This window comes from Hippopotamus amphibius, chromosome X (genome assembly GCF_030028045.1).
Source record: "Hippopotamus amphibius kiboko isolate mHipAmp2 chromosome X, mHipAmp2.hap2, whole genome shotgun sequence".
NCBI classification, from domain to species: domain Eukaryota; kingdom Metazoa; phylum Chordata; class Mammalia; order Artiodactyla; family Hippopotamidae; genus Hippopotamus; species Hippopotamus amphibius.
Genome location: NC_080203.1, coordinates 102873790 through 102891679, shown reverse-complemented (window position 1 = coordinate 102891679; position 17890 = coordinate 102873790). Strand labels below are relative to the sequence as shown.

General features: G+C 37.0%; 1 protein-coding gene across 2 annotated transcripts in view; it reads left to right on the top strand.

Annotated features, from left to right (window-relative positions):
- SYTL5 (synaptotagmin like 5) overlaps nucleotides 1-17890 on the top strand; it is a 100986-nt gene that overhangs the window by 18884 nt on the left and 64212 nt on the right. For both annotated transcript variants that reach the window (XM_057719027.1, XM_057719026.1), the window contains exon 2: nucleotides 4805-5014. In XM_057719027.1, the coding sequence (XP_057575010.1) occupies nucleotides 4805-5014 (210 nt within the window). The remainder of the gene's footprint in view (nucleotides 1-4804; nucleotides 5015-17890) is intronic.

The following is a 17890-nucleotide window of genomic DNA, read 5'->3' as shown; positions in this document are numbered from 1 at the left end:
GGTGGGAAATGAAACTAATTTTTTAAGCCTGTTACTTGGAAGCAGAAGCATTTCTAGCTTACGTGGATGAGAGAGATGAACAGATATTGTGCTTACAGCCCAGAAACTCAACCTTCTTCAGATACCTTCCTGAGACTGGGCCAGCAACGCAGGAACCAAATGGGGTCCACCTTGCTTTGTGAGTGGGGGCTCGTAAAGCAGAGGCAAGAGACATCTTCTGTCCTGTTCCTTTCTCCTAGCTCCCTGTACTTTCCCTTTTCCTTTGTACTCATTCTCCAATCGCATACTTTCTTTTCCTGGCTGCAATTACCCTCCCATTACCCTTTCTCTTCTTCTTGAGTGTCTGCAAATGGTTGTGTCCACTTAAGGTGAAATTATCCTAGATATTGTAACAGGGAAGAGCTAAATTGGACTCCACATTGGATCAGTTTCTTTGACTTTAACCTTTGCTTTTCATTGCTTTAATCATACACAATGGCCTGCCTCAGGGAACCCTACCCACCTGTGAAGTTAACACATCTCCCTTCCCCGAGGCTAGTCATTCCAGGAGATATTTTGCAAGACTGATAACCCTTTTCACTTTATTTCCCTGCCTCTCCCTCTCTGATTCTATAAAAGAAACTGGCATCCAGACCCCAATAAGATGGTTTTTCAGAGACACTAGTCTGCCATCTTCTCGGTCTGCCAGCTTTCCAAATAAAGTCATGTTCCTTGCCTCAACACCTCGTCTCCAATTCATTGGCCTGTTGTGCAGCAAGCAGAGTGAGCTTGGACTTGGTAACAATATCATTGAATTAGGTCAATTTCTCAGAGATTTGAAAAATCAGTAAGCTGCTTGTGAATGAAAAATGTTGCCTGTCATATCAACAAACGAAGGATGTCACAGTCATCAAGTCACTTCGGCCTCCACAGTGGTGCACCCTAAGGGCACTCAGGATCGGAAAGGACAGGATACTGGCCCTAGATAGCTAACGTGCATATCAAAGGAATGATTTCAATCAGCCCAGACTCTTGCATCTTTCCATACATAGAAATTCCTTAAGTTTGGATGTTTGGTTGATTTTCTTTACTTAATGGTAATCTTTTGATGTTCTGACCACCTGGTTTTTGTTTCAAAACTCTTGTATATCGTGATTCCTCCCTTACCTCTTCTGAGCAGTCCCTCAGAGCTGTCTGAGAGGTTGCCTCCTCCTGGGCATGAGTCCTCAGAAAGTCTCAACTTTTAGGTTATGCTTTTTTTTTTTTTTTTTCAGTCGATGTGCTTAATATTTTCAGCTGGCCTATGGAGTTCTTCCCAGCTTTCTCCACAGTCCCAGAGATAGCTCTCAGAATATGTGGGACAGGTAACACCAGTTGCCTTACAAATTCTCCAGCTGGTGTATTTGGACCTTGAAATTCTTGCTTCTCCGTGGCCTGATTTATACAGAGTCCCAAGTCTTTTCAAACTCTAGAACTGAGAGCTAAGTGAAACCTCCTTGCTAAATAAAGTCCTGTGACTAGAACACAAAGAAAGATGCAATATAAATGTTTGGTTTTATGGCTGTAACTTCTCCAAGTGGTCTCACCCACTCATACACAATGATCTGCTAAGTGGTTAATCTTCAGGCACCTGACTGTAAAATTTATTTCCAGAAGAGAATTTGTCTCTGGAGTATTGTGGAATACCCCCTGTTCTCAGTTTCTTATTCTTTGGCCCACCAGCCTGCTGGGATAGGACTGCAGTCTAGGATTATTCTTTGTTCTACTCATTCGATCACTTTGATGCTTTACCATTGTTGCATGAATTGTTACAGATTCTGACTAGGCAATGTTTTATTTCTCCTGTGCCCTGAGGTGTTTAAAGGTCTGTTGTGATTCTCCAGATAATACAGTTGCAGTCTTCAAATGAGAACTCATCCTGTTATTTTAAAACTTGTAGGTTTTACAGGTTTTCAAAAGTAAATTGTGTGGAGCTTTTCTTACACTCAATTTCAGGAGCCAGTTGCTCATGAAAAAAAGGGCATAAGGATGCTTTTTGTAAGTTCTGAATCAGGGATTAGAAAAACATATGTTGTGGGTTCTTGTCATTTGTGTTCAGTTGGACAAGAGAGTGAGGTCTTATTTTTTCTTTTCCATTATGTTTTATTACAGGATATTGAATATAGTTCCCTGTGCTATACAGTAGGGCCTTGTTTATTTAATATATGGTAATGTGTATCTATTAATCCCCTGCTACCAATTTATCCCTCCCCCATCTTCCCCTTTGGTAATTATTAAGTTTGTTTCCTGTCTGTGAGTCTGTTTCGTAAGTTCATTTGTGCCATATTTTAGATTCCACATATAAGTGATTTGTCTTTTTCTTTCTGACTTATTTCACTCATGGTGGTAATCTCTAGGTCTATCCATGTTGCTGCAAATGGCATTATTCTTTTTTATGGCTAAGTAGTATTGCATGGTATGTATATATACCACATCTTCTTTATCTGTTCATCTGTCAAGGGACATTTAGGTTGCTTCCATGTCTTGGCTATTGTAAATAGTGCTGTTATGAACATTGGGGTGCATGTATCTTTTCAAATTAGAGTTTTCATCTTTCCCAGATATATACCCAGATTGCTAGATCATATGGCCGCTCTATTTTTAGTGTTTTTTTAATTGAAGTATAGTTGATTTACAGTGTTGTGTTACAACATTGCTGTGCATTTCTGTTGTACATTTCTGCTGTATAGCAAAGTGATTCAGTTATACATGTATCTACATTCTTTTTTATATTCTTTTCCATTACAGTTTATCACAGGATATAGTTCCCTGTGCTATATAGTAGGACCCTGTTTTTTATCCTAGAGTGAGGACTTAAGCATGCTCAGTATGGCTGCCTGTTGCAGCAGATGAATCATCTTGCATCATTTGTCCTCTTCTTGACTGACATCAAGGATACTGGGAGTCCTTAGTAGGTGTCCTGTTTTGATTCATTTTCATATCTGAACTCCAGAATGCCTAGCACACAATAGGCACTCAATAAATTCTCATTGGATGAATGAATGAGACAATGAACCATAGGTTTTTGGAAACCTTACTCCTCACTTTTAAAATTCCCCATTTATGAATCTCTTATTAGGCTAGGAATTAAAAGACTTGGTTTCTGGTTTTATCTCTACTGCTTACTGTCTTTAACAGGAGACTCATAATACCTCATAAATTACTTTGAAGGCCGAGAAGGGATAATAAATAGTTTTAAACATTTAAGTACCTTATGATCTAGCAGAGAACTGAGTCCTGAGCAGTATATATAAAAAACTAAAGCCATTGTTCCTGCCTTTGGGGACATGCTAGTCTAGTTGGGCATAACAAGGCACAGTACCACAAATGTAGAAGGAGGTGATAGGAAATGTGTGGGATGATTCTGGGATGTTACTTTTTTTCTGGAAATGTTGTATTGAAGAAGGGATTGGAGCTGGGTAACATAAAGGAATGGTATGTCTGTGAAGCATTTAAGTGAGAATGAACCTATCGTCTAGAGTAGTGTTTTCCAAATCTGGCAATATATTAGAATACAAAGGGAAGCTTTCAAAACAATCATCGCATAGACCACATCTCAAGCCAATTATATCCAAATATCTGGGGATGAAACTTGGGAATCAGTTGTTTGTTTTGTTTTGCTTTTTGGTTTGGGTTTTTTTGGGGGGAGGGGGTGGGGGCTGTGCTGCGCAGTTGGCAGGATCTCAGTTCCCTGACCAAGGAGTGAACCCCGGGCCCTCGGCAGTGAAAGCGCCGAGTCCTGACCACTGCACTGCCAGGGAATTCCCAGAGAATCAGTATTTTTTAAAAAAATCTTCCCAGGTGATTCCAGTGTTTAGTCAAATTTGAGGATAAATGTTCCAAAGCTGTGCTCCTCAGACTCTGATCACCTGGAGATTTTGTGAACATGCAGAATCAGATCTAGTAGGTGTGAGGTGGATCCTGAGATTCTGCCTTCCTAACGAGCTCTGAGATGATGCTGATGCTTCTCGAACAAGGACCACACTGTGAATAGCTATTGTCTAAAGCGTCTATAAATAGATCACATCAGGTAGTAAAAGAAGGGACTTGGAAATAGCATTTATTTAGTACCTGTGTGCCGGGAAACATGCTGGTATCTTTATGTATATTGTCTCATTTAGTCTTAAAAACAGTCACATGAGAATGTTATTACGCCCATTTTGGAAATGAAGAGACTAAAGTTGAGTGGGTAAATCGTTGTTTAAGGTTGAACAGCTAGTTAATGATGGAACCTGGATTCAAACAAAGGCATATCTGACAGCAGAGCCCACTGATCCATGGAAATTGTTGGAAACTCTCAAATGCGAAGCAGAAGCATTTTGATCTGAAATGATGGGCAAAGTCTTTGTAGCAAAGTCTTCATTGGCTCACTTAAGGAAAGTACCCATGCTGTCAAGTTTGATTTCACACTCTTGTCTCATGTAATACATCTAGGCAAGGACAGAACATGGTATTGTGCATGCCTGTAGGCTGGGGTTGTGCTCCCATATTATGGTATCAAAGATACCCTGGAGAAGTTGGAGTAGAATGTAAATAAATACTCATAGCAAAATAGCAGTGTTAGTGGAAGATGTCAAAATTCAAAGGTAAAACACAAGCATTATGTTTTTCAACTACTGAGATAAAAGGATTGTTGATTCTGGAGGGAAAAATTGTATTTTTGAAGGTCATTTGACTCTAACTCCTTGATTCTTTCAAATATTCTTCCAAATGAAAATATCCCTTAAATAAAGATAGCTCTGCTCCTCTATTTTTTTTAAGTGATTTTTTTTCCTTCTCCTTCCAGGAAGCTGAAAAATGAACTCTTGGAAGCAAAACGTAGAAGTGGGAAGACTCAACGAGAGACCAGCAGGGTCTGTGCTGACTGTCAGAGAAACCTGGGCTTGATATTCGACCGGGGAGACCCGTGCCAGGCCTGCTCACTAAGAGTGTGCAGCCAGTGCCGGGTCTCAGGCCTTGATGGCAGCTGGCGGTGCACCATCTGTGCCAAAGTCGCGTGAGTTTCTTGCCTTTGTGTAGAAAGTCAGTTTTGATGACTGAAGGGTTTGGAGTGGGGGAAGCAAGAAGGAAAAAGGGTATTTAAAAGGTCGGGATAAAGAGTAGAATTAAAAGTGTAGCCCAACCACAGACTCAGCACTGCCTTGGCAGGATGTAGTGTGTGTGTATGTGAGAGAGAGACAGACAGACAGACAAAGACAGAACAGTATGTTTATTTTTTTATTTTTAAATATTTATTAATTTATTTATTGGCTCTGTTGGGTCTTCATTGCTGTGTGCGGGCTTTCTCTAGTTGTGGTGAGTGGGGGCTGCTCTTCTTTGTGGTGCGTGGGCTTCTCATTGTGGCGGATTCTCTTGTTGTGGAGCACCGGCTCTAGGACCGCAGGCTTCAGTAGTTGCAGCACATGGGCTCAGTAGTTGTGGCATGCTGGCTCTAGAGCACAGGCTCAGTAGTTGTGGCGCACGGGCTTAGTTGCTCCGCAGCATGTGGGATCTTCCTGGCCCAGGGATCGAACCCATATCCCCTGCATTGGCAGGCAGATTCTTAACCACAGCACCACCAGGGAAGTCCCTGTTTACTTTTAAAAACTATAAAACACAGTACAATTGGAAGCCTCACAGAACATGGTCTCCTGCTGCATCTGAAAACCACCCTTGGGCTTTCTTAGAGCCACACTTGGCTCCACGTGGCTTCTCGGAAGGCACAGACAATTGCCCTAAGACATTCTTAGACGTTTGCAGTGACTGACAAGATGAGTATGAAATATCCAACCTGCTCTCTACATCAGTTGGAATGGTTCCTGAATTTACTCCCAACCTAGTTCTTGAGATAGGGTAAAGGGGGACAAGACAGCCTTCTCATTCACCTCCATGTTTTGCCTGTGGGAATGTCATGGTCCTGGGGTTTGCTCTGCCAGCCAAGGTGCAAATCAGTAATCATTGTTTTCTAAGTTCAGTTACACTGGATTCCAAGCAGGGTGCAGTCTCTACTATTCCTGAGGCCTGTCAAACTCCATCCTTTTAAGAAATCTACCCCTAGATCATCTGATATGTTTTCTCCCTCTCTTTCCTTCATCTCTTCTGCTCTGGGTGGTACCTAATAATCTCATCTCAAGGCAACTCCATGTTGACCTCTCTTTCCTGTGGTTGAGGTTGGGGATGTTGACATCACATCAGGTTTACTTGGTTTGGTTGGGTTTGGTTTATCTTTTCTCCTCACTAACTCATCCTCTTATAGGAGTTAAGAGGCTATGTTAGGAGGAAAAGTGAATAGTTTAGTAGTAAGAGTGAGTGACTTTGATTTCCAATTTCTCTGAATGAGGACGACTGTGTTCTATTGAGGTCTCCTATGCTCAGTGATTGCATTATTTAACCAATGTTATTTTTCCTGTACTTTTTCATAAAATTGATGCTAATTTGAGCAATTCATACTATGTTTCCACACTAGATTGAGATAAGCAGCTCTAAAGAAATGAACCATTTATCTTATTACTTTCTTTGGATATGTTACTTTGATTTACTAAGCAACCATCTTCGATTCTTTGTCCTACATAAATTCCTCTTCATACTTGCTTCTGGTCATTGTCAAACATCTATCACTTGCCAGATCTGAGGGAATGGGCACTGATGGAATCATTGACACATAGGTTGCAAAGTAGCATTTGTCGATATTGGTATTCTTTTTCTAAACTGTGTTTACTCATCTGCAAATCAAGATGCAAAAATAATAAAAATAAAATAATCCTGGGTATCCCCCTGTTTTCCCCATGTTTTTCTCCATATACATATACAGAGAAAGTATCAGTAATGCATTTTGCTTTCTACTTAAAAGAAATATGATACATGGTACATCTGTGATTAAAGTAAGTAATGCAAAAGTCACTCTTTTAGACCCTGGACTCTTAGAAAGTTTTTCTCAGTGTGGAATAGTGGATTTCTCCAATTCTGCTCCCCTTTGCTTGGCATTTCGGAGTCGGATATAAAGGCTCTTCCAGTATAGTCAAATAATGAGTTACAGAGGAAATAATAAATTAATGGACAGAATTTCCTCAATTATAGTTTTGCTTCTATACAATTTTGCAAGAGCATTTGCCCCTCTCCACTCTTAGTGACCACTAGAAGACAACAAATCAAAGTAACAAGAGACAAATAAATAGAAAGAGGAAAACTTGGCAAGAGACTAGCATCCTTTTTTTTTTTTTAATGAAAACACGCACATGGCTTTTTTTTTTCTTTAGAGTTAATTTACACAAAAGGGCACAAATGAAAAGTGTACAACAGGGTTTCTTAATTTCGAAATCACTGATTTTGGGGTAATATGATTCTTTGTGGGGGAGAGAGGGGCTGTCCTGTTTAGCAGCATCCCTGGCATCTATTTACTAGAGGCCAGTAGCACTCCTCCCCTTTCCAGTGGTGACAATGAAAAACTCCTCCAGACATTGCCAAATGTCCCCTGAAGAGCAAAAGTCACTTGAGGTTGAGAGGCACTGGTGTACAGCTTTGCAAATTACCACAATTTCTGTGTACCTATCATTCAGGTAAAGAAATAGAACATTACTAACACCCCAGAAGCCTTTCTTCTTCCTCCTCCCAATCACTAGTCCCTTCTTATTTCCCAAATATAAATACTATCCTGCTGACACCATAGATTAACGTTTTTATATTTTATATAAATTGACTTATACAAGGTGTGTTTGTTTATAACTACTTTTGGTCAACATTATGTTTCTGAGACATCCATTTTTGTTGCATTTGGCAGTTGTCTACTCATTTTCACTGTCTTATAATATTAGATAACTATATAAGGATTCACATACCATTTTATCATTGGTAGGTATTTGGGATGTTTCCAGTTTGCACCTCTTAAAAATAATAATATTATAAATATTCTTGTGTATGTCTCTGGGTGCACATGTGTATGTATTTCCATTGGCTATATACATAGGAGTAAAATTGCTGGTTCATAAACTATGCATGTGTTCAGTTTCAGTAGATGATGCCAATTAGTTTTCCAAAGTGGTTGTGCCAAGTTATCTTCTCACTGTCAATGCCTGAAAGTTGATTACCTTATATTTTTACCAAAACTATTTTTTACTTTTTCTATTATCATAATTTTGTTGGGTGCATAGTAGATTAATTTGTATTTTTCTTTATTACTATTGAGAATTAAGATCTTTTCATATGTTTATTGACCATTTGAACATCATTTTTTGTCAAGTACTAGTTCAGGTCTCTTGCTTTCTTTTCTCTTAGATTGTCAGTCTTTTACCAGTGTGAAGGAGTTCTTTATATATCCTGCATACAAACAGTGTTGGTTCCTTGTGTTGGAGATATTTTTTTCCCACCTTCTGATTTGCCTTTTCGTTCTGTTACTGGAGCCATTGATAAACAGAAATCTCTATGTTTTCATAACTCAGTTTGTTCATCTTTTCCTGTATGAGATTAGTGGGATTTTTTTCTGTATTCTGTTTAAAAAAAAAAAAAAAACTTTTTCTAACTCCCAAATGATGAAACTATTCTCCCATGTGATCTTCTATAATTGTTATTATTTTAGCTTTTACCTTTAGACTTGCAATCCACTTGAAACTGATCTTTGTGTATGCTGTGAGTTAGGGATTCATTTTTATATTTTAATATGGATATCTACTTGACCCAGCAACGTTCATTGAAATGACCATCATTTTTTCACTGCTCTACAGTGTTAACCTTCACAAATCAAGTATCATTTCTGAACACTCTATTATATGTCTAACATTGTGCCTGTGCCACATTTTAATTACTGTAGCTTTATAATAAAATTTTATATCCAGTAGACTTGCCACTTTTTTGTTTTTGTTCAGAATGCCCTGGGTATTATTGGCCTTTGATATTTTCAAATACATTTTAGCATCAGCTTTCCACAAAACAAGTCCTACCGGCATTTTTATAGGGACCGCATTACATCAGTAGATACTTTTGGAGAGAATTGACATCTTTCAATACATAGTCTCTCAATCCACAAACACTATGTACCCCTTCATTTATTTGCCTTTAATTTCTCTCAATAATATTTTATAGTTTTCCTGGTACATGTCTTATACATTATTAGATTTATTCCAAGTATTTGATTTTTCTGTTATTATAAGTAGCATCCTTTTAAAATTTTTAGTTTCTATTTGTTGTTATTATGTAGAAATACAGTCGATTTGGGTATTGTAACCTGTATTCAGAAATCTTGTTAAATTCACTTATTAATTATAACAGTTTCTGTGGCACCTTTCAGATTTTATTTATGCACAATCGTGTCATCTTTTCTAATACTTATATCTTTTTTTCTTGCCATATTGCGTATTTGTTTTCAATTTTATTGGTTTCTTCTTATCCTTTCTTTTCTTTTACGTTCTTTGAATTTAACTTATTTTTCATTAACAATTTTTTTTTTTTTTTTGCTGCACCACACAGCTTGTGGGGTCTTAGTTCCCCGACCAGGGATTAAACCCGGGCCCTGGCAGTGAAAGCACAGAGTCCTAACCACTGGACCGCCAGGGAATTCCCTCAATACATGTAGTTTTTAAATACACTTCAAACTTATAGACATTAGCACCCCCATGCTGTATACCAGTATCATGTGCCCTCAGCAGTGAAAGCACAGAGTCCTAACCACTGGACTGCTGGGAAATTCCCAATTTTTCAGTAACAATTTTTTGATTCAGATACTTGATTTTCTAGCCTTTGTTCTTTTCTAAAATATACATTTAAGGATATGAATTTCCCTGTTTTCACTGCTTTAGCTGCCTCTCACACATTTTTATATCAATTATTTTTATGATATTCATTTCATTCTATTTTCTAACTTCCATCATCATCTTTTTTTATGCATTATTTTTAATTGTCTTTATTAACTTATAATTTCATGGATATTTTCTGTATCCTTTTCTGATATTGAATTCTAGCTTAATTCCACTGTGGTCAGGGAACATATGCTGCATGATTTCAGTCTTTGAAATTTGGCCCAGAAAATGGTCAATTTGTTAAATGTTTCATATTTCCTTGAAAGAAAATGAATTCTGCAGTATTGATTTGAGTATCCTCTTTATCTCTTCTAGTGATGTTTGTTAATTGTGTTGTCCAAATCTTTCATATCCCTACTGATATTTTTATCTACACATTCTATCTGGTATTGAGAGAAATGCATACTAACCTCTTTCAGTAATGATTGTGGATTTTCTGTTTTTCCTTTTAATTTGATAATACTTTTATTATATATGTTGAAGTTAGAGTCTTGAGTGCTTCAGTATTTAGAATTGTGAGATTTTATGGGTGTACAGAAACCTTTATAATTACGAAAATTCCCTCCTAGTTATGATTTTTTTCCTTAAAGTTTACTTTGTAGTTAGTATGGCTGCAATAGCTTTCTTTTGGTTAATGTATGCTTGGTAAATCCTCTTTATTCTTTACTTCAACCTCTTTGTTTCCTTATGTTTAAGGTGTGTCTCTTGTAAGCGGCATATAAGTGTGTGCACATGTTTTAAATCTAATCTGACAATTGCTGTCATTTAATTAGGATATATGTTCCATCTGTAATAATGAAATAACTCACATATTTCACTTAAAATCTACCACCCATTTACTCATTCTCTTTTTGTCCCATCTATTCTGTTCTTTTATTTCTACTTATTTGCCTTCATTTAGGTTAAGTATTTTTCTATTTATCTCCTCTAATATCTGTACACTTTTATCACTCATCTAAAGTTTACTCTAGAGATTACAACATACATTCTTGACTTGTTAAAATCTAATATTAATTAGTACTTTTGGTACTTCCAAGACAATACCGGGACCTTAAGACCCTTTAATACCCTTTACTCCCCTCCTAGTGCTATTGTATATATTAAATATCTGTATGTTTATATCTATGCATACACATGTACACACATATGTATTTATACTTATATATAGTTTGTCCTACTCCATTCAGGCAGCCGTAACAGAATACCATAGACTGGGTGGCTTTTTAAACAGCAGACATTTATTATTCATAGTCCCGGAGACTGGAAAGTCTAAGATCGGGGTTCTGGAAGACCTGTTGTCTGGTGAGGGCCTGCTTTCTGGTTCATAGCTGTCTTCTCACTGTGTCCTCACGTGGCAGAAGAGACAAGGGATCTCTCTGGGGTCTCTTTTCTAAGGGGAGTAACTACCTCCAAATACCATCACATTGGGAATTATGTTTCAACATATGAATTATGGGAAGGGGAGGGGTACATTCAGTCTACAACATGCTTAATCTCACAAGATATTATTGTTATTTTGTAGCCAATATTCACTTAAATTTACTACATAGTTACCCTTCCTGTTGGTCTATATTCTTTGTTACTACATCTCTATGTTTCTATCTGGAATAATTTTCCTTCTGCATAAAGGATACCCTTTAGTATTTCCTTTAGTGTAAGTTCTCCTAGTGATAAATACTCTCAATTTTTGTATTTACTAGTATGGCTTTATTTCACTCAGTTCCAAATATGTTTTTGCTGGCTTATTGAATTCTCGGTTAGAAGTTGTTAACTTTCAGTAACTTGAAGAGATTATTATATTGGCTTCTGGTTTCCAATGCTTCTGTTAAAAAATCAGATGTTAGTATATTGTTGCTCCTTTGAAGGTAATAATATTTTTCTTTGACTACTTTTAATATTTTCCCCCTTTCCATTGGATTTTTAACAGTTACTATACCATACCTGTGTGATTTTCTTTGTATTTATCCATCTTGGGGTTTCTAGAGTGTCTTAAGTCTGCGCCTATTTGTGTCTTTTGTCACATTTGAAAATCTCTCAGATAATATCTCTTCATGTACTGATTTTTCCCCATTCTCTCCCTTGTCTACTTCAGATACTCCAAATATGTATCTTAGTTCAATTCAGCATCTTTCATATATCTTTTATACTCCTTTTCATATTTTCTATTCTTTTACATCTCTGAGGTCATTTTGTGTGTTTTTGTCTGATCTGTCTTTCAATTCATTAATCTTATCTTTGGCTATGTCTAATTTACTGTTAAACCCATCTATTTAATTCATAGATTCAGTTGTATTTTTCGATTTTAGAACTTTCATTTTGCTTTTGTTGTGTTTTCTAACTCTCTGCTGGCTGTCTTATTCCCTTATTGTAATTTCTTGAATAACTTATTTGTAATATTTTAAAGTCTGGATTATAGCTTTGTTATCTGCATCCCCTATGAGACTGATTCTATTGTTTGTTGTTTCTCTTGGTTTTGGTCATATCTTGTTTTCTTATAAAACTCATAATTTTTGATTGATGGACAAAATATGGTTGATCTTTGAGCAATATGGGGGTTTGGGGTACTGACCTCCCAATGCAGCTGAAAATCCATGCATAACTTTATACTTGGCTCTCTAGATCCACAGTTTAATATCCCTGTATTCAACAAGCCATGGATAGTGTAGTACTGTAATATGTATTTACTGAAAAAAAAATCCATGTATAAGTGGACCTGCACAGTTCAAACCAGTGTTGTTCAAGGGTCAACTGTTTTTGGAAAATTGTAAAGCTTAGTGAAACTCTGTGTAATAATATGTATCAATTGAGAATATACTTTTTTTTTCTAGCAGGGAAATAGAATGGGGCCTCTAAATATTCAAAATTACCTTAATCAAATCAGGATTTGAGCTAATTTCAGAATTGGAGCCTTAGTCCCTGAGAGAGCTGATATGTCTTTGGATTACATTTATTCCATTTATTGAGTCCTATAAAATCTCAAAATATACCAATAGGTATAGATAGATAAGAGAGGCAATTGATTTTATGGTGGAAAGAAGAACACTAAGAAGCTAGAATGTGTGTTAGTAGAGTTGGATTGAATGAGTATCAAAGTTTGTCTGTTTGTTTTTCCACCTAGCTCTTTTCCCACAAGACTCTGCCAAGGTTAGGTTTGCCATTTCAGGATAGTGAAGAAAGGAAATGGGATTTTAACAGATGACTAGTCTTCCATATGCAGAGTCTGAAGATTTATAAGGAATTTCTCAATACTATTTCTCCAATTATTACACAGTATTATTTTATTTGATCCCAAGTATTTAATCATTCCCATTTTTTATTCCATTACTGTTTACCTCTTCTCTACACCCTGGACCCTCATTTGTTCAGACAACAGTAACTAGGGACTGTGACTCATGGACCTTTCAATCAATAAGGAGTTGCCTCAAGCTTCTGTATGCAGAGAGGAATTTTGTCTTTAATTTCTAAATGCCAGTTGTAATTACTGAAACATTCTTTTCAATACAAGACCCAAGGGGCTAGTGTATTCATGCATTGCTAATTGGAAGTTTTGCCATCAACTCATCTGCTAGTCAGTATGGATGGTAACTGCAGGTCTAATTCACACAAAATTTCCCCTAAACCTTGTCAGATCAACATTAGGTTTTATATATAGAGAGAGAAACTTTTAATGTGTTAAGTGAATGGAATTTGCAAGTTGTTTGTTATGGAAGTTAGCCTACCCAAACTAACATAACCCCTTCCTGTGTCTTTTTTCCCTTAATATTTATATGCTATATACTTATCTTGTTTATTGTATTTCTTCCTCCACTAGGATATAAGCTTCATAAGCATGAGGGCAAGGTTTTTTTACCTATAATGTTTAATGAAGTAGTTCCAGTGCCTAAAAGAATGCCTATACTAGGTACTCAATGAATATTTGTTATGGATGAGTACGCAAATGAATGGATAAAAGAATGAAGGAATGAATGAATAGATGGCGGGGTCCCACTTAAAGCATGTCAGGCTTCAGCAAGTTATGGAATAAATGTGGTTTTCTTCTGTCAGGAGCATGGAATTAAAATACACACACACACACACATACACACTCAGAAACACACACGAGCCATGCCAAATACATTGGCCCTCCGAACAGAGTAAATTTCCAACTATCACAGGAAGATATAAGACAAGTTGTTGTCAGAAGGGAATAAGAATAAATAATAACAAATTGAAAGTTCTTTGTCTTCCTTAGGAGATGTTAATTCATCAATACAGAACTTCTGAATCACTTGTACTTCTTTTACTGGTGAAACAATAACTTAATAAACCCAACTATGCACCTATCCTTTGACCCATTCATCCATGCTTCCTACAACATTTATTGATAACCTGTTGGTATACTAGGGGGTAAGGATACAAAGATGAACAAAACACGGACTACCGGCTTCACAGTCTAAGGAGGGAAATGAGTTTAATACATTATTGTCTCCAAGTAGAGTACATTCTGTATTCATGCATTACAGTATTCTGAGGAGGAAACAGAGCTTTCAATGTCTGGTTCTTACATGGCCTTGACAACAACTTGCCGGTTGTAACATCTGTGACAGCCGGAAATTGACATGATGAGTGTTTAACTTGATATAAACAAAATCCCTCCTGGTTTTTAAAGCTGAAAAGAGAGACCATTATTTCTTCAGTATTCCAGCTATGAGTCCATGTGATCTCAGAGAGTATCTGTCAGTGTTGGAAGTATCTTGTTTGCTATTCATGAAGTGGTTTTCAAAAAGGAAGTGTGAATGATATTTTATTGGCAATGAACGTCCTTTATTTGTTGTGAGAGAATGCTACAGCGCCAGTGGGCTGTCTCCATGTACAATAGACCATAAAATTGAAATTCCCACCCTGACCTCTAAAAGATGAGATGAGTCAGAAAGTGACTCATTCTCTAATCAGTTGGAAATACAACCTTTATTGTCATTTACCTTGGATTGGGTAAAAGTAAAGAGATTTTATTGCTGTAGCACTGAAAAGGATTACAGGAAGGACTAATAGAGGGAAGCTATCTCTTACAATGGGCTAAGCAGCCCTTGACATTTTCTCCAGCCCCTTCTGGTTCTAACAAGTTGGTTGCTATTGGTCTAGGTTTGAAACTAACTTTATAGAAACAGAATGAAAGGGACTCCGACATGGCCAGTTAGTTCATGTTGCTGTCTTAATGAGACCTACAAAATTCCACATGATTATGTTAGCTGAGGCAGTTGCCATCCAACACAAAGACAGTCATGATGATCATTTTTCCTAATTAGCACCTCAGTTGAACTCGAGCTACTAGAGATAAAAGCGACATGACAGGGAGCCCAGAAATGAAATACTTCTAATATGATGTTGATGAGCTGATCTTATTTATATTCATGCCATGTGGTGACATCTCGTGCTGCTCTATGTCCTTGTGAAAGTCTTTGTCTTCTTAAAGGAGGAACCTGGTGTTTTTGTTTTTGATGAATTGGAAGTGATTACTGAAAATAGATGAAATATACCTGAAATAGGTGAAGTAGGAATCTCCGTCAGTAACTTGAAAGACGATAGTACCGATGGTCAGAACATATACAGAGAGAGCGCAGGAGGGACTATATAGTGCTTTGTTATGAGGAAGAAAAATATAGCTCCTGACATCTGGAAAGTGATCTGACATTTACATGTGGGCCTCGATGTTGTTAGGAGCTAATCTGGCACTTACAGGCAGGCTGTGGTGTTCTCCTGGTGGACATAAAGGACCTCAGAGCACCAGCCTCCCACACGATCACTCTGCAACCGGCATGAAGTGAAACAAGATAAGAATACGCCATAATCTTTCTAAACACAGACCAAAACAAGGTGACTGGTCAAGCCACAAAGTATCAGACACCCCCCTCTCTTGGCTAATGTGAATTTCCTGCTACTTCCTTACCAATTACAACTTTAGCCTCCTTCCAGTCAGCCCTTCTTCTTGGTAAAACTTAAAATACCAATCATAGCGTTGTCCCCACTTCCTCTCATCACCTAATCTAGATCCAACCCCTGTTCCCTTGAGCTCTCCCCATAATTACCTAACATAACCCAAAATCCTATATTAAATCATTTCAAACACCCTCTTACCGAGACTTCCCAAGGTTCTTCATGGCATGTGTTTTCCTTCATTGCAATGAACGAAAATCTCAACTTGTTCAACTCTAAGTGTGTTCCTGGTGATCTTCTGGTGTCATGGGTATTGGCATTTGCCACACAGTCATTTGAAAATCCATCCTAGATTAGCAAATTTCTATAATGTAGCTACAAGGGAAAGAGTCACATCAGAGTAATCCCACACTGACCCACAGATTTAAGGGGTGGGAAGAAGCTGTTTTCAGTGCCTTGGCATGCTCTGTTCAATCATTTATTAATCACATACAAGAGCCCTCCTCTTTTTTTTTTAGAATGCTTTGTTCACTGTGGTTTAGTATCTTAATACCTACTTAAAGTAGAGGGATTTTTTTTTAATGTGGAAATGTCATACATATCAAGACACTCTACATGTGCTGTTTAGACAATAATAAAAAGAGTATCTGCATTCATCACCCAGTTTAAGAATGAGAGCATTCTTGTTTTGCATGTTTTATTCCCTTGCTTTACTTTATGGTTTTACTGTACTTGGATATATCCCTAAGTAATATATTTTCTAATTTTTCATTTTTGAATTCTATAGAAATGGAAATCATACTGTGTGTATTCTTTGTGATTTTTTTAGCTCAACAGTTGTGAAATCTATCCACGTTTATGTGATTACCATTCCATTCATCTTCAGTGTTGTACCATTCTATCATGTGTCTGTTTTCTTGTTGATGGAGATTTTTGTCGTTTTAGTTTATAATGTTACCCCCAAAATGCTGCTATGACATTCTCATACATATGGCCTAACAAACATGTACAAGAGTTTCCTTGGGTAGGGTTTTTAAAACTGTGAGTTATGACCCATTGGGGGATCATGACCAGCATTTAAGAAAAAAAGGAAATAGAAAATGTCGATATACATAAAATTATATGCATGTAAGTGTGTATGTATATATATATATATATATATATATATATACACACACACACACACTTCTTTGTGTGTGTGTATGTGTAGTTATTTTCTGGATTGTGGTATAAAACATATTTTTTTTTCTTTCCAATTCACCCTTCCCCCACCCCTGCCTCTGATAACCATAAATCTGATCTCTTTTTCTGGGTGTTTGGGTTTGTCTTGAAGTATAATTGATCTCCAACACTGTGTTAGTTCCTGGTGCACAACATAAGTCTAGTTACCATCTGTCATGATACAAACATATTACGTTATTATTGACTGTACTCCCCATGCTGTACATTTCATCCCCTTGACTCATTTATTTTGTCGTTGGAAGTTTGTACCTCTTAATCTCCATCACCTATTTCACTCCTCTCCCCACCCCCCTCCCCTCTGGCAGCCAGCTGTGTTCTTACTGTGACCTCTGCCAAAAATGTTTGAAAAGACTCCTGTAATGAGTGCACCTAGGAAGGAAACTGAAGGGCAAATGGTATGAGCATTTTCAGCTTTATAAGAAGATGTTAAATTGTTTTCTATAATTGTTGTACCAATTTAAACTCCACAACATTGTATAGAAGTTTCCTTTACAATCTTACCAACACTTGGCATCATGAAACTTTTTCATTGTTGTCCAACTGGTAGATACAAATCGATATCTTACTATGATTTTAATTTGAATTTTTCTGATTGCTAATGAGGTTGAGCATCTTTTCCTAGGTTTTTTGGCTGTTTGGGATTCCTTTTCTGTGATATGACTATTTATGTATTGCCCAATTTTCTATTAGGCTGTTAGTCTTTCCTTTACTGGTTTGAAAGTGTTTTCTGTGACCCCCATCATCTCTAGAAATGCCTTTGCCTTAAGGTCTATTTTGTGTGCTATCAACATGATAATATCAAGTTTCTTGTGGTTAATATTTGCATGGTATATATAGTTTTTTACCACTTGCCTTTCAACCTTTCTTTGTCCATATGCTTAAGGTGAGACAATATAGCATATATGCTATTTTAAATTATATGTTATATGTATTTAAATATTTGCTATACA